Consider the following 16,882-nt stretch of genomic DNA (forward strand, 5'->3'; position numbering starts at 1 on the left):
CTAAGCATGTGAGTGGCAGGCTGCTTACCCTGTAGGCACAGCCCTGGGCATGAGGCCAGGTATTGCAGTCCCTGTGCTTGCTCCATGGCCCCATCATTGACTGGTTGCTGCAAGGACAGTTAGCAGAAATTACACTGGTGGCTGCCTATAATTTGCTTAGCTACTGCCTGAGTATGTATACATGGTAACTGCACAATAAAATCAGACCTGCTTCCTGCTTGGTCTCCAGAGGTCTTGATTAGTGACTCCACAGTCACACTCTCCTGTACCCTGTTCCATGGACCTCCTCGCTGGACAAGAGAGACCCTACTCAGGTACAGAAGCTGTATTGGGCAGTTAGTGAGACAATGTAACGGGTACCTTGGTATTTCCCATGAGACTTTCAAGGTTGGCATAGTATCAAGCAAGCAGAAGGGAAGTGGGTCAAAATGACCCTAGTTGAGTACAAGTTAGAGAATGGTTACTAACACCTAGATAATCCATATCTGACAAGGTACATTGTCCAAGAAAAATGGAAACCAATTAGAACAATTTAACATTGTATAAGAATTGCTATTTTGTGTTGCCAAGTATGTTATACTAGATAACTATTAATAGGTACAGAGGTAGCTCTTTCCCATAGGAAAAGAATTTCTTACATGATATGGAGTCTCAGGGAAAAGGAACTCTGGTCATTGCCCATATAGCCTGGCCCATAACAGACTTCTCAGAAGACTCTGATATTTACATACAGGCAATTTATTGGAGAAAGTTCTCAACAATAATGCCTGTGAAGGAGAAAAGGCTGTGAGCTGAAAAAGAAAGGTGTTGAGCTAAAATGTAGCTATAAATGAATCCACACTTGATCTTTCAGGGGACTCTGAAGTGGATGGGAGTCCTTCAGAGTGATCCAGATTGAGCCACCTCCAAATATCCCACAGAAATCAGTGAAGAAAGACCTACACTTGGACAAACATTTGACGTTAGCCAAGAGCAGCAATTCGATTTATGGGGGAAAATTCAGCACTGAACCGTTGGTAGGCAACTACTCTGACATTTGGGGGAAATTAATACTTCTTCTCTAAATGGGAAACTGTAATGATAACTTTACCTACTGCTCAGCAACCCCATGTGCTGCTCAAATCTACTTGTTTCCTAAGGTAAATATATCTTATCAGGAAATTATTCTCCAAAATTCTGAGTTGTAACTTCCTGGGTAAATGTACAAGAGGAAAATTACTGGAAAAAACTACAATTTCTATCACAAAACTGGTCTGCAGCAGATAATCATTTTCCTTTTTTTCCTCTGCAATTCATATAACCTCATTCTCAGCTAGCAAATATGCTTATCAAGAGGGTTACCTAATTAGGTAACCTAGACCCTTTTGCCTAAAAGTTCTGATCTCTTAGTAAGGCCATGGTTTTCCTGTTTGTCCATTTCCGGTGATGTTGAGCAAAGGACTGCCAACACATATTCCAGTAGAACTCGTTAATGCTGAGGTTCTGATCCCTGCCCTTATTTTTAACAGCACTATACTTTCTACTAATCATCAGCATCAGTTACTTTGATATCATAATCAGCTAGCAGTGTTATAACCAAATGTCATAGACTGGGTAGCTTATACATAATAGAAATTTATTTCTTATGGTTTAAAACACTGAAAAGTCCAAGATAAAGTTGGCAATAGATTCAGTGTCTCTTCAGGACCACTTTCTGACTCACAAATGACACCTTCTAGCTATGTCCTTGCAGACTGGAAAGACTTATTTTATAAGGGTATAAATTCCACAAGGAAGAGGCTTCATGACCTAATTATTTTCCAAAAGGCTCTTTTTCCTAATGTCGTCACCTTAAGGGTTAGGATTTCAACATGTAATTTGGAAGAAGAACACAAACTTCCAGTTAATACAACCTGTAAGGAACCTTTGCCTTCACCTGATTATTTCTTGGCATGCAGAGCAAAGAGAAGCCATACATTTAATAAAGAAGTCGTATGGTTTCCCTTGAAGCAAGAATTCCTCCTCTGGTAATCAGGGAATCTAGTATATGGAGCCTATATTTACAGGAAAGCAAAGCACAAATTCCCCAATTGTATGCAAAGAATGATGGCACATGGACTCACTTATACATTTACCCCTTGGTTCACTAGTCCATTCATTGAACCTTTTGATGGCTGGTCATCATTTAATAACTGTTGATTTAGAGTATATACTGGGTCTTCCAATGTGGTATCCTTTCCTTACAATGTCTCTTATCCAAACTGGCACTTTAGTTGCACCTACCAATTTTTGCAGAGTTTGAAATATTATAAAAACAGTAGATACCATGAATATCTTATCATTACTATATAAAGTAAGCTCCTTAGTTGAATGACATACTATGAGAAACTTGGTGAATCAAGACTATATTGGCCCTTGGGTAATGATGCTGATCAAAACTCTGTTGTCAGGAAAGATAAAAAAAGACATACTGTACCTGATGTGTAGGTCAATTCTGGTTAAAATGAGCCACTGTTTCTCCAATTCAGTGTAATCCACTGACCAACAAGAGCAGATAGTTTGGGTTTATATTTCTAAAAGGTAGAAAAGTTGGTAGAAACAGTTCCTATATTAGTGTTGTAACACAGGAATACATATGCTGGGCCCATGAAGAATCTTTATATCTGCCCTTCTTTTCATACTTATTATCCTACCATGGCAACAGACTATAGATTATGTTAACTGGCTTAGCTTTGTCTATGTGATTACTAAATATCTCTGCTGAGGCAAATATAGATATTACCATGTATTACAAAATCCTTCAATTTTAAATCTCACCCCCATTAGTTCAAATCTCCTTTCCTGTATTTCCCTGATCCATATTATCTCATTATCTCATTCCTTCAGGCCAGTCAGATCATTTGCCAGTACCTATAACTCCATGCATACTCTTATCTTGACTTCTATTTCTCCCAGTAGAGAAATACCAAATCCTCTAAAATCTGCCTACTGGAAGGGTTTCCTTTTCATTTTCCTTTCCTGGACAATCTCTGAATGAGAGTCTAGGAAATCAGTAGTCCATTTTCTTTTCTTTTCATGCTCATGTAGCAAGTCAACCCACTCATGACCCACACTCAAGCTTTTTCTTTCTTCTTCATATGGTTATACGAAACGCCCCTTATAGCCATAGTAGAGCTATAAGAAATGAATAACACTGGATAGGGAATCTACTTGTGATCTTTAAACTAATCACATATGACACCTGATGGACTATTGATAATAGATTGCTGCTAGTTCTGACCAATGTACTGAAAATTTTGTCCATATTGATAATTAACAATCTATTGTTAAGTATTTCTTCTTTTCAAGGACCAAGAATTATGTCAGAAATCTTTTTTTCAGTTTCAGATGAACTCTCAACTTCATATGGCTTGGCCTTGGTCCAGAGCCCTAGGGTCTCTGATTCAGTTTCTGGCACTTGCTATAAACACCACACAACATTTTTATCCACTGCTGATACTTACAATGCCATTCAGGCTTTTGAGATATATGGCCTAAATGACAAAACAGCTTGTACAGCTGCCTGAAACTGCTACAGAGTTCTGTTAATTTAGTAAAATTCTCATCCATTATCTCTTTAAATATATCTTCTGCCATGTTGTCTTTCCCTTTTACTGTAGGGATTCCAAGTGCAAGGAAATTAGAAGTTTTCACATCCCTTAGATGCTCTATTTTGTTTTCTTATTCTTTTTTTGTTTCATTTGGGGGTTTCATTATCAATAGTTCATGATGAGGTTTTCAAGTTCACTGGTTCTTAATATGCTCAATCCTCTGATAATCTTATTATATCAATTCTTCATCTATAAGTATTACCTTTCTTGCATTTCCACTTGGATTTTTATAGTTTATCTCTCTCTTTTGAACTCCTCATTGGTTCATTCATTTGTCTACATTCTCTAATGCACTTTTTACATTTTTTTCAGATTTTAAATAATAGTATTTTATATTTGATCTCTAAAAATTTTAACTGCAATTTTCTTTTTAGTTTTTATTCTATCAATTTCTTTTTTTATTTTTGTTTACTTCTTCTCTGTTCATGTATTTTTTTTTAATCTCTCTCCCTGCACAAACTTCAACTCAAAATGAATCAATGAGGTAGGAATTAGACCAGAAACTTTGTGACTCCTAGAAAAACCATAAGGTCAACACTCTCAAAATATAGGCAGAGGTAATGACTCAATAGGACTCCTAAAGCTTAGAAATAATACCAATAATTAATAGATGAGATAAAATCAAATTAAAAATCTCCTGATCAACAAAGGAAACAATTAAGAATGTGAAGAAATAACCTACAGAACAGGTAAGAAATTTTTGCTCTCTATTTTTCTGACAAAAAATTAGTATCCAGAATGAAGAAATCAAAAACTAAACATCCAAAAAAAAAAAAGAAAAAGAAAGAAAGAACCCAGTTAATAAATGGGTAAATAAAGTAAATAGACACTTCCAAAAAGAAGAAATATAAATGGCCAACAAATATATGAAAATATGTTCAACATCTTTAGCAATCAAAGAATCAAAGAATTGCAAATAAAAACTACAGTAGGATTTTTATCTCATTTTAGTTAGGATGAGAGGAATCAAGAATACAAGAAGTAATAAATACTGGTTAGGATGTGGGGACAAAAAAGAACATTTTTATACTCTTGATGGAATTTTAAATTAGTACAGCACTATTAAAATTAGTATGGAGTTTTCTCAAAAGAGTAGAAATGGAATCATCATATGTCCCAGATATACCAGAATTAAAGTATACAGAATTAAAATCAACATAATATTAGCAACACAGGGATACTCATGTTTGTAGCAGTACAATTAACAATAGCCAAATTATGAAAGTAGTCTAGATTTCCATCAAGGAATGGCTAAACAAAATGTGGTATATATACACAATGGAGTTTTACTCAGTCATAAATAAGAATGAAATTATGTCATTTGCAGGAAATTTATGGAATTTAAAAGCATTTTGTTAAATAAATAGTTTACAAATGAGAAACTTAAGTCTTGGATGGGCTGGTTCTTATGTATGGGAAATACTTTGGAACCAAGTTCAATACCCTCCACAACTTCTTTCTTTTCCATGCATCATTGAAGTCTCTTTGTTTGCCAGGGAGAATTGGTAGAAATACCATTGAATACTCCCCTTGGCCACACAAGGTATGCCTTCAGGTATGCTTGAGCTTTACTGAAGGCGCCATCCCTCTTTTCAGATTCCAGTTCTCACAGTTGCAAAGAATAGCAGTTTCTCCCCACTCTCAAGGACTGCTTTTTTCTCACTTGGGAAGAGTCAGGCCTTCTAAAGAAAAACAAATACAAAAGTGACATGTAAAACAAAGTATAAACTCACACAACACATTCAGCAGTGATTTGTTTTTTAACAAACATTTGAGTGGATGCATTATTGAATAGTCAGGCCAAATACAAGGCATCTTAGAACTATGCATGTAATGGAGAAAGACAGATACAAATATATTTTTTTTTACAATAAGCATATTTTATACAATGCTATAAGTTGATCACTAAGAAAAAAATAGAACAGAATACTGGAGATTGTGAGTAAGGAGATGCAATCTTAAACAGTGTGGTTGAATAAACAAGGTCTTGTGTCATGTGGGAAGGGAGCAGTGTTGGTAGGGGAACAAAAGTACTGAGAATCTGTGTGAAGAATACACATAAAGCTTTTGAAGGAGCATTAGGAGGTCAATGAAACTGCAACAGGAGAGTTATCAACAGTGAGAAGATGAAGTTAATCAGGTAAAAGGGAAGCTGCCATTCATCGTGCTGAGGGACTATGATGTTAAAGATCACAAAATAATGGTTTACAGGGAACATAATGTTTCGATCAGTGAATTTTTACATTTTTATGCTCTCTGGAGTCCACTTAGGATGTCAAATTATAACCACAATTTTACTTAATACAGGTTTAGGAAGAAAAAAAGCTTTAAGGTAATCTTGAAGATATTTTCTGTTGTTAAATTGAGACTCTGCCTTCTGAGAGGAGGACATTTGAACAAGGGAGAGCAGTATCTTTTTGTCAAGTCTCCTTGTCTCCAAACAATGGATTCCTCCTTTCCCATTCCCTTTTAACATGTGGCCTCCAACCTGTGCTTTTTTTTTTTTCATAAATTGATCATTTCTTTGTCACTAAAAGTTTTAACACTGACTTATCAGCATTGTACATGGATATAGAAACAGACATTTCACTCAGCTTTTTAATTGGAAGAAGAACGCTTTTGGAAACACCTAAATGAAATTAAACATAATTTAAGTGAGGAATTTTTTACCAGGAGAATGAGTGCAGTTGAATGTTAAATATATCCCAGACATCAGGAGAGTAGGTTTCAATACATTTTTACTATATTGCCTCAAAGAACTCATGATGCACTAATAAATAATTTTCATTTATAGATAGAAGTTTGATTGATTAGTGTGCCTGTACTAATTATTATTTTCACAAATATATGCTCCTGTGAAGGAACATTCATTTATTTTCATCCCTTTTAGGTTGACTTAGTCATATGATTTTGTTGGGTCACTGGAATGTAGGTAGGAGATTTAAAAACCATCCATGTTGCATTGACTAAACCAAGTCACATGACTAAGCCCAACATAAATGTGATAGGAAGTGCCCTTTTACTTCTTGAACAATTATGCCAGTATCTCAGATAGAGTATACCCCATTAACCTTGGCCCAGAGTGAAGACATTAGGAAGTATCATCTGTAGCTTACCATAGTCATACAGGCCAGTGGAATATAAATCTGTGAGTCATAAATATGAAATTTGTGTACCTGATGGATAGCAAATGGTCTATGTGTCAGTTATTATCATATTCCTCATCTTAATAAGCTTTTCTTTATTCCCAAGTAGATTTATATTCTTGGCTGCAAGAACCATGTTTCTTTGATTTGCTTATTTTGTTTTGTTTCATTTTGGTGGGGATTAAACCCTGGACCTGGGGCATTCTAGGGAAGTACTCTACCATGGAGCTACAGTCCAACTCAGGTGCCATGGCTTTTGGTTAGTATCTACTGTATTACTCAGAACACCCATGTGTGCACATATCACCATAGTGTCAGGGTAGGTAATTCAAAATACTAATTTGAAGCCCAGGTCAGAAAAAAAAAAAAAAACATGATTTGAAATCTGATCTTTCCATAAAGTGATCTGAAAGCTTTATTTAAACTCTCTAAACCCTTATTTACTCACCAATAAGTTAGAGGTTAATGAGATCCGACTTCAGGATTCATGAGCTTTAAGATAATATGCCTTTAGCACAAAGCCCAGTACATCAATCAATGACAATTTTTATTAGTAGATGTTCAGTACAAATGAAAACAAAGGGCAAAGGGATTATTTTTACCATATTACAATGATTTTCCACTTTTTCTAATATTCCAAAAATGTGAAACAAAACACAATCTTGTTTTCCATTTAAGTTGCTTGTTTTGTCCTGTAGATGTTTCCTATATATTAATATTTTCTCTCTAAGAGCACATCTGGGATAACAGGGTGTGTATATGTGTGTTTGTGTGAGCATGCACAGAGGGTGGCATGTGTCATTAATTAATAAATATTCACAACTTGGTCTTTGAAAACCACAGGTGTTCAGCCAAATCCAGGTTTTATTTAGAAATCTCAGAAAACCCACTAATAGACTTACCAAGACAAAATTTACAACACTTCAAACTCTTTCCTAATCCCTGTGGGAAAGAAATGTTTGGCTATCAAGGGCTATTTCAAAACATCATATAAATTAGTATTCACAGTGACAGTTGGATATAATTCATTAGTTCACTAATAGTATCAACAAATAACTTCTTACAGTAAAAACAAACATCCTAAAGCAGATTAAGCTTGTGTTTTATTTTTTTCTCATTCATATTAAATTAGTAGTCTCGAGATTTCATAAATTCAAACATGCTTAACCTTGAAAAATGTTTTCCTTTGCCATAGGATGTCAAATTGTCCCTATAGAGAAAGGGTTTGATTTGGGGGTGATATTTACCACAGTGAACAAATTTTGGAGTTTTGCATTTAAGTCGTTTCATCTTTGTCTTGTCTGTTCTAACGTAGGCATTGATTGTGAAGTAAATATAGATGAATGCCAATCAGAGCCCTGTCTCCATGAAGGAGCTTGTATTGATGGCATCAATCATTATATCTGTGCCTGCAAGAGTGGGTTTTTTGGAATGCACTGTGAAAGAAATACAAATGATTGCCTCTCAAATCCTTGTCTACATGGAAGGTAGCTATATTTATTTTTTTTCTATTATTAACTGTATGAAAGTATATTTAACCCACAATATTTAAGACTAACTGTCAAGGGAAACTTGATAAAGATAATTTTAATTATGCTCTTTCATAAAACAAGAGCTTAGTACAGTTAAGATGACAGATGCTGCCTGTTTTAGCTAATGCAATGTACTGATACATTATCTCTGCCCTTCTTTTATTTCTGTTCATTAGCATAAAGTAATTTTCAATAAATGTGGATTAATTAGACTTTAATATGCTTAAAGGTAACTGCTCACAGTAATAGAAATAGCAGGTAGGATGATGTGACATTCTATTATTTGTTCTGTGGAAAGATAATACGGCATACATAGTGTTTAAAATGTTCCTAAGTAGACTGGTTCTTTTATCCCTATGTGCATGAAAGGTATTTTGTGACTCTTTGGAACTGTGTGACAACTCACCTGTCCATAGAAAGAATATTAGCATATAAAAATCGAGAACAGGGATATTTGTAGGAAAAGCAGGTGGCAAAAGAAGACTATCTCAGAGGCACCATGCTGTCAGCTGCAGCATTATTTTGTTTTTCTAGTCCTGCCACTGATTTTGTAAGCAGAAAAGGGAGGATTAAGGTGAGTAGCTTATTGCAGTGTAGTTTGGCCATAGCTGACTTCAGTTTCCTACATAAGCCCCAGACACACTTTATATCTTTCAGAACTGTTCTTTCTTTCCATTGCCGTGGGGAAGATGGCAAAAATGAAAATTGATCAGTTCTTTCAGTTCAGTCACCTTCAAGGATAAAATACCAGGAATAGACTCTGCTTTCTACTCCACATGGAATAGATAGAAATGCAGTGTGTTTATTTTTTTTCCACTTAAACTAGAAATGGAAAAAATGAAAATGGTGAAGCTTTCTCAAACTATGTTTTTCAATGTTTACTTATTTAAAACTTTGATTTTAATTCTGTGTTCCAGGTGCATAGATCTCCTTAATAAATATCAATGTTCATGCGATGCTGAGTGGACTGGCACAAGATGTGAGGTCAAGATTAATGTAAGTTTATACTTTTATTAAATTTAAATGATAAAACATAAAAATCAAACTACTAATTGAACATTTCTTCCACAATTACTGAGTATTTAACTACTCTTTCCCCCTTCCTCTATGGAATTCCTCAGTTTCCTTAAAAAAAAAACCAAAAACTACAAATAAGAGATTCTTTTAATGTTTTTCATCTTCACATCATATTATCATAAAATTTTGCAATCTGGAGCCCTCCTTAAACTAAATCCTGGAAGTGGCCATTATCTTCAGGATCTCAGATGGCTTATATTTTCCATCTGCTACCTTCTCCCTTATCTTAGGACACAGAGCTCTCTATGGATCTATAAGATGAGGCAGGGCCAAGTTCATCCAGACACCACAAGGAGGAAATAAAACTGAGCCAAGAGGTGGGTAACACCTGGAATAATCTCAGAATCAGAATTGGTCTTCCAAATTTCAGAAATCAGGTGATATAATTGATACATAGTATTTTATGTTGAAAACCTTTTTCTGTTGAGAAATCTTGGTTGCATGAAATGATAACCAGCTGATCTTGGCAGATGGCAATCATGTGAGGCTTCCTGGAATAATGGGTAGGGCTTCCAAAGCTGCCTTGTCTGACAGTGACATGGCAAAGGAAGCAAGTATAGACAAACCAGAACTTTATGGTTTATGCAACAATGGGTATTTTCTTTAAGTCATTTGTGTCTCTCCTCTCATTAGTCAAACATAGCTATAATGATTCCTGCATGAAAGGGTCATTGTGGGAAGGTGCACATTAGAGATGGGAGATACTTAGAAAATGGCCCTTTCTCAGGGAGTGAGGGGGTAATTAGAGGTACTCAGCGAGAATTGGAACTGAATCTCTGTGTACCTAGTTACCTGCTGTGTTTTCTTTGTTAGACAAATTAGTTATGTTCTGAAATTATATTTTAGTTATTCAGTGAAGGTAATAACAGTAACTAGTTGTTTTTTTTTTTATTCTCAGGAGGATTAAATAAGATAATGCAAGTGAATTGATTACCACATTTTTGGAGATGCATTGATTTTAAAAGGCTTAATTATCTATTGACATTTTATTACTTGGTTCTAGACAGTGAAAGATGCTCCTGATGTGGAAAAGGAAATGTAATTAATAAATTCCCCATACATCTTCTTTGCCTTACTGCAAATATTGCTTTCTTACTCAAAAACTGTATTTCTTGGGAATATAAGTACCCCATTCTTCTTTGTGAATTAAAAATATCATTTAATAAGTATTTTCTTTGATATAGTAATGTCTACAAGAATTTGTACATAAATACACATTCAAATTTTTGAGGACAATTGTTCATATTCTTACTATGTGCATCTAGATGCTTTTTCCTTATATTTTTATTCATTATCTTCATTGCTCAGTAACTTGTTATGTCTTAAGAACCATTCCATTAAAATGCACAGGGCCTTTACTCATTCTTTTCAATAGCTACTGAGTATTCTAAATAAATGTTAAACAACCACATTGTTTAATGAGAATTTGAGCATGCCAGCTTCCCAAGGTCCTACTAAATGAAGTCATTTTTTTTAAGTGTTGCCTAATTTGAAGAAGAAAACATAGCATGTCATTATTTTAATTTACATTCTCCTAGGTAGCTACCAATATTAATCATCCTTCCATGTGATTACTTACCATTTGTATTTATTTGTGTTTTATCTACTTATAATTGTTGGCTGGCAGTATTTGCATTTTTTGGCTTGCTTATTACCCTTTTCTTTTTGGTTTGTATGTATTATTTTAAATCATGGCTAGTGTCCACTAGGTTCTGAAAAATTACAAATATTTTTTAGAATTTAGAAATTATTGCTTTTTACAACTTGTAAGTTGTGAAATGTCCATAATTGTATTTACGTTTCTTTTTTGACTGGGTTTTGCATCTCATCTTTTCGTGTAGCAATATTTAAGATAGTTTCTTATATTTTTATCTACTAAATTTTAGGATTAACAATAGTTTTAGTGCCTTAGCATGTATAAAATATATTGTTATGATTGATAAAATATAGACCTAATTATATAATTTAAAGTTTTGTGTTGTTTCCCCCCCCCCCAAAGGCATAATCAATTTTCCCAACAACATTTATCAAAGGGCTTGTTGTTTCTCTTTTGATTCAGGGTGACTCCTATTTCCTGCTATAAATCTCTACATTTGGGACAGTTTGGGGATTATCCTGTTTCTTTACTTTTTTGTCTCACTACAAACATGTACCATCTGTATTAATTATCATAGTGCAATGAAGTTTCTTAAATTTGTCACTTTTTTCTCAATTACATTTATTATACTCTAATTATAATTTTGTTCATTCATTTTACAAATATTGAATACTTATGAGAAGCCAAGAAAAATAATTATTAGACACATTTTCTGCCCCACCAGCTGCAAAGTAAACTATCATCTATCTTACATATTTCCTGACCTATTTATTTAACTATGTCATATAATCCAGATAGCCTTTGAAGGACATTCGGAGATTAGTGTCCACATCTGTCTTTCTAGGATAAAGAGACAAGAGCTGTGGAAAAACAGTATAGCTGAGGAAAAGATAGCTGAGGTCAATATGGGGAGAGTGTTATATGTAAAACTCTTTGGGAAGTAAAAAAAAAAGCTTAGTTTATATTAATTACTAGGGGCTTGATGGAGGAAAATTTGAGCAAACTTTTAATTCATTAAGTTGAAAATTGGAGGCAAGGATTAAAAATTATAATTGATGCTAGAGAAAAACAAATACATGGCTGGATATAAATGAATGCCAAGGCTAGTGAAAAATTATAATTAGTGTTTTATGTATGCACACATGCACATACACACATATGGAAAAAAAAGAGAGTCGAGGTATAGAGAGTAGATATTTTCCTTTCAATGTGGATGGGGCAGAGAAGGGGATATGAGTTCTTCTCATGAAGCATGAATACAGGACAATGATTTTTGTTAATATCCAATCATAAGTATATAAAAATATACTAACTTAAAATAAAATAAATTACAACTTGTGAATAAAATAAGAAATCAAGACATTCTCAGATGAAGGAAAACAAAATTTTTCATGAGGACTTAGTATTTAAAAAGAACTAAAGAAATTTTTCTAAATAAATAAAAAATGATTAGAGAATTGTGTACGTTTGTATGTGAGTGGGTATGTGTGTATTTGTGAATCTTCAAGTGTGAGGTATAATTTATGAGGGGCTTTTTGTAGTTATATGTAAAAATCTATGTGTCTACCATATATATATATATATATACATATATATATATATATACACATATGTATATTTTCTTATTTTTATTTCCCTCTTATATATTGAACTCTGACAGTCAAAAGATTTTGTTTTTTAATCCAAATTTACAAAATCACAAAATTCTAAAGGTAATGTTTTCTGTGACAGTTTTAAAAGAAACTTATTCAGAAATTCTTGTATTTTCTCATTATCTTTTTATTTGATATTAAGTGATTGGTTTATTGGAATACTTTTTAGCCTAAAGTTTGAACAGGAATCTTTCTCCCCAGCTGAATGATCAGCTATTTTCTACAAATTATTATAGAGAATATCTATCTTCTTGATTGAAAACACATCATTAAAATAAACAAGATCTCACAAATGAGAATGTTTATTACATACACACAGACTTCACATTCTCAATTTATCACTGCAGTTTATTCTACACTAGCATGTGTAGTTCTACTTTATTTATTACTATTTCATTGTGTGGAGGTATCACATTTAATCTGTAAAAATCTCTTGAAGAGTTAAGATATTTTAAGTATATTGTTCTTAAAAACTCTATTTGTATCTGAGGTGCACAAGTTTGAGCAAACCATGCTCTATATCATAGTAGGAATAGTTAATAAATTTCCTTTTGACCTCATAGCCTGTTCCTTCCTTACCATACCTGTGTTTATTAAGAATGTTTCTCTACATATGCGCTGGCAGAATGTGGATGTTAATGTTTAATATATGTATTATTTGATTACACAATTGCTGTTATGTTCTCCTAGGCTTTTTTTACTGTGCCAGTTATTCTCCAGTCTACAAATCTTCGGTCTTTTAGATAAGGGCAGATTTCTGTCACTACTCAAGTAAGAGTGAGCTCAAACTTTTTAAAACTCAGCAAAACAGGTGAGGACAAAAGAAGATGCTTTTCATTTTTCCAGCCACTCTTGGCCACCAACACCAGCCCAATATTTCTTACAGTGCTACAGATTCCTTAATATCAATGCAGTCAGTGTCTTCAACCTTTTTAATTCTATGTCCACGCATGAACCTTCCCCTCACAATGCCATTGTGTTAGAGCACAATATACCACTGAAATTTGGATTACATACTTGACATTTTTTGTTAGCATTCTTCACAGAATCATAACTAATGATGTGATTCATTCGGATTCCCAAAACCTGAAAACCAAGAAATCAGATAGAATCAACTCCATCCTGTAGGCTAGAGGGGGAAGTGAGGTGTTCAAACTGAAGCAATGAGCAGGGAAAAAAAGAATTGAACTCCTCATTTCTATTTCTTTTGTTCTTCTCAAGCCCTGAAGAATTGGATGGGGGCTGTGCACTAGGAGGCTGCCTGTTTTACAGACTCCTCTGATGTTAATTTTATCCAGAATACTCTTACATGCACATTCTAAAATAGTGTTAAATCTGGACAAATAGGGTTGATATAAACATCCTGGATTTCTTCTGCAACACTTATTGTTTACCTGAGACTTTGTGTCCAAAGTGTTAGTTATTTTAAAAAAAATGTATTTGAATCTCTATGTTTTCTTTAAAACAAATCCTCGTGTAATTTGTAAAATTGAAATTCTAGATTCAGCTGTGATGAACTCACCTTTCATATTTTTGATTTGTTTGTGCATTCCAGGCTGTCTCTGGGAAAATTATTCTGTTTTCTTGTATTTTAGTGACCTTCTTTCCCAGAAGTTTTACCACACACACTATCAACAAAAGTTAAAATTTCTTGTAAGAATCCTGACTTTGATATTTCATAATCTTATTTTATTTTTTGAAATAACAAAGTGAAGCTGCATTTTATTTTCATGAAATTACCAAAAGTCAGGTTAAATTGGAAATTTAAAAAAATCTACTTTTTAGCTAATTCAGTTCCATGAACTTGTACATTTTGAGAAAAAATTGAAATGGCTAACGAAAATTACATTGGAAACAAGCTTCAAGTATGTTAACCTTTACTATATACATTATCACACATACAAATTTGTAGACAAAACATTTTTTTTTTCAAAAGGAAGATACAATTTGCAGTGTTTAGCCCTAGGTTGGAATTCAGAATATTTAGTGTCTGTGTTTTTTTTCTGTCACAGTCTTGCTGTAAGACTCTGGCAAAGTCACTCTAAAATCCTTCAGCTTCTTTTCATGCTTGTGAGTAAAATAAAACTGTTTTCGCTCCATTCTTGCAACTCAATACCTGATCCATGTTTTGATAGCATTAGTATCACCAGGGAGTTTGTTAGGAATGGAAAAATCCAGGCCCCTGACTTACTGAGTTTTCATCTGCAATTTAACAAGCTACCCAGGGCATTCATGTGTGATTTAAGTTTAGCATACACTGAGCTACATTAGTAGTTTTGATTAGGTGCTAGACAAAGTTCCACAAGTCTGTGAAACTTAATAGGCCTCTGCTGTGGGGAAGGTAAGGGCCTAATAGATACCATATACTGTTTCTAGGCTTCAGGTAAAACAGTTCCCTGTGTCTGTCTTTAACATTTTGTCTCTCCCCAAGATCTTCTCTGAAGACAGATTTCTACTTCTTACATATACCAGTGCCAAAAAAATAAAGCCTATGAAGTAATGAGAAAAGTATTATGACAAAGATGATCTCAGATAACTTTATTCTTCTGGGAAGTGCAGAGGTCACAAGACAAACTTTAGAATTGCTTAAAACTACATCTCTCTGAAAGACCATAGCTATGAAGTCAGTGAGAAATCATCCCCTTTCATAGGCCAGCTGGCAGTTTCCTTTGACTAAACATTCTACCATGAAGGACTGACGTCATTACTCTGGTATTCTCAAACTCCTGTACATTTCCTGGCATGACTTTTGAGCACAAGTTAATGCAGCTTAATTGTCCAGATCACCCTGGTTTTTGATGTTCCTCCCATTTTCCACCTCTTTCTCTCAAAACCCCAGGCTTTTATTTCTTTTATTTTCTGAAATTACATTAGTGAATTCCTTCTTAGGAAGCACTTTATTTGATTAAATAGAGTGTAACGAAGTAATATGAATGATGATGAACAAAAGGAAAAGCATCTTCCTTGATTTTTGAACCAGGAAAGATCAAGAACTTCAAATGACAATTTGATTTTCTCTAAAAAGAAATTTCTTTTGTATTTCCCATTAAGCTTTCTAATTAATTTAGTAAAAGATTCTTGTAAACCCTAAAGACAGAACTCTTGGCAGTCTGAAAACTACCCTTGTCTTCCCATGGGAGATATAATTCAATTACTTTATGTAATGCTTTCTAATAAATCATTCTATATATATATCCAGCCACAGGACAGAGAGGGAAACAACATTGTTTCTATGCCACTCCCTATGGAATTCTGCATTTACATTCTGTAAAAATTACTGTAGGACCTTCAGGAAGTCTGCAAAGTGCCCTTGCATTTTCAGCAAAGATAGAACAAATATCAGAATGGCATCTATGACAATATATATTAAGTTCTATCATTCAGGTGAGTGAGAAAGGTAACCATCTGGGTCTCAGGCATGACTTGAGTTTTATACTCAAGAGCACAATCCATTTCTTATTGAAAATGACACTAATTAAACTTTCAGATAATTTTCACAAATCTTTAATTTTCCATTGGGTACATAATATGAATGTAATCTTTATTGTTAACACCTATTAAAAATCACTAAATATTTACAAACATAGGTATCAATTGATGACAGATGTAGAAAATTATAACCTTTCAAGGTAAAAAGCTAAGAAAGCATTTCATGTTTATATAAACATATAATTATCCCTGAGGATGTAATAACTTAAGACCCTAGTGTACAAATGACTCAAGTTTGTGCATGTTCTTTGAGAAATTGTGTCAACATCACATTGAGGGTTCTTTTTAAACAGTTTTATTAATGATGTCATAACTTACCATAAAGTGTTTCTCAGAAATATAGATCCAAATCATTTAAGTTGATATTATATTAGAAAATGCTGTCATATCATGTTTATGATGTAAGCTTTCTATAATGTTAGTACATATACAACCTAAAAAATAAAAAAAGCATATAGTATGGTATGATAGAAAATAAGTATTCAGAGAAATACATTTTCTATCCAAGGCAAAGGCAAAATGACTGCAATAGGGACTAACAAGTTTGGCCCCCAGAAATGAAACGGAAGAAATGAAGGAACAGCTACTATGTGCCGGTCACAGTATCAGTTTGCTTTCTTTGCATTCTTTATTTAACTCTCTCAGCAACCTGTGTGAGGTTGGTAACTTTACAACCATCTAACAAATAATATACTTATAAATAGGATGTCATTGTTGAATAAATAAGACAACTTTAAAAATACTTTGAAACCTAAATGTA

The 16,882-nt window shown here is 33.8% G+C and overlaps 1 protein-coding gene across 3 annotated transcripts in view; it reads left to right on the forward strand.

Annotated features, from left to right (window-relative positions):
- Eys (EGF-like photoreceptor maintenance factor) overlaps positions 1–16,882 on the forward strand; it is a 1,135,848-nt gene that overhangs the window by 177,972 nt on the left and 940,994 nt on the right. For all 3 annotated transcript variants that reach the window (XM_078019814.1, XM_078019816.1, XM_078019815.1), the window contains exons 8-9: positions 8,091–8,262; positions 9,225–9,303. In XM_078019814.1, coding sequence (XP_077875940.1) covers positions 8,091–8,262; positions 9,225–9,303 — 251 coding nt within the window. The remainder of the gene's footprint in view (positions 1–8,090; positions 8,263–9,224; positions 9,304–16,882) is intronic.

The sequence above is a fragment of the Ictidomys tridecemlineatus genome, chromosome 8 (assembly GCF_052094955.1).
Source record: "Ictidomys tridecemlineatus isolate mIctTri1 chromosome 8, mIctTri1.hap1, whole genome shotgun sequence".
Lineage (NCBI taxonomy): Eukaryota > Metazoa > Chordata > Mammalia > Rodentia > Sciuridae > Ictidomys > Ictidomys tridecemlineatus.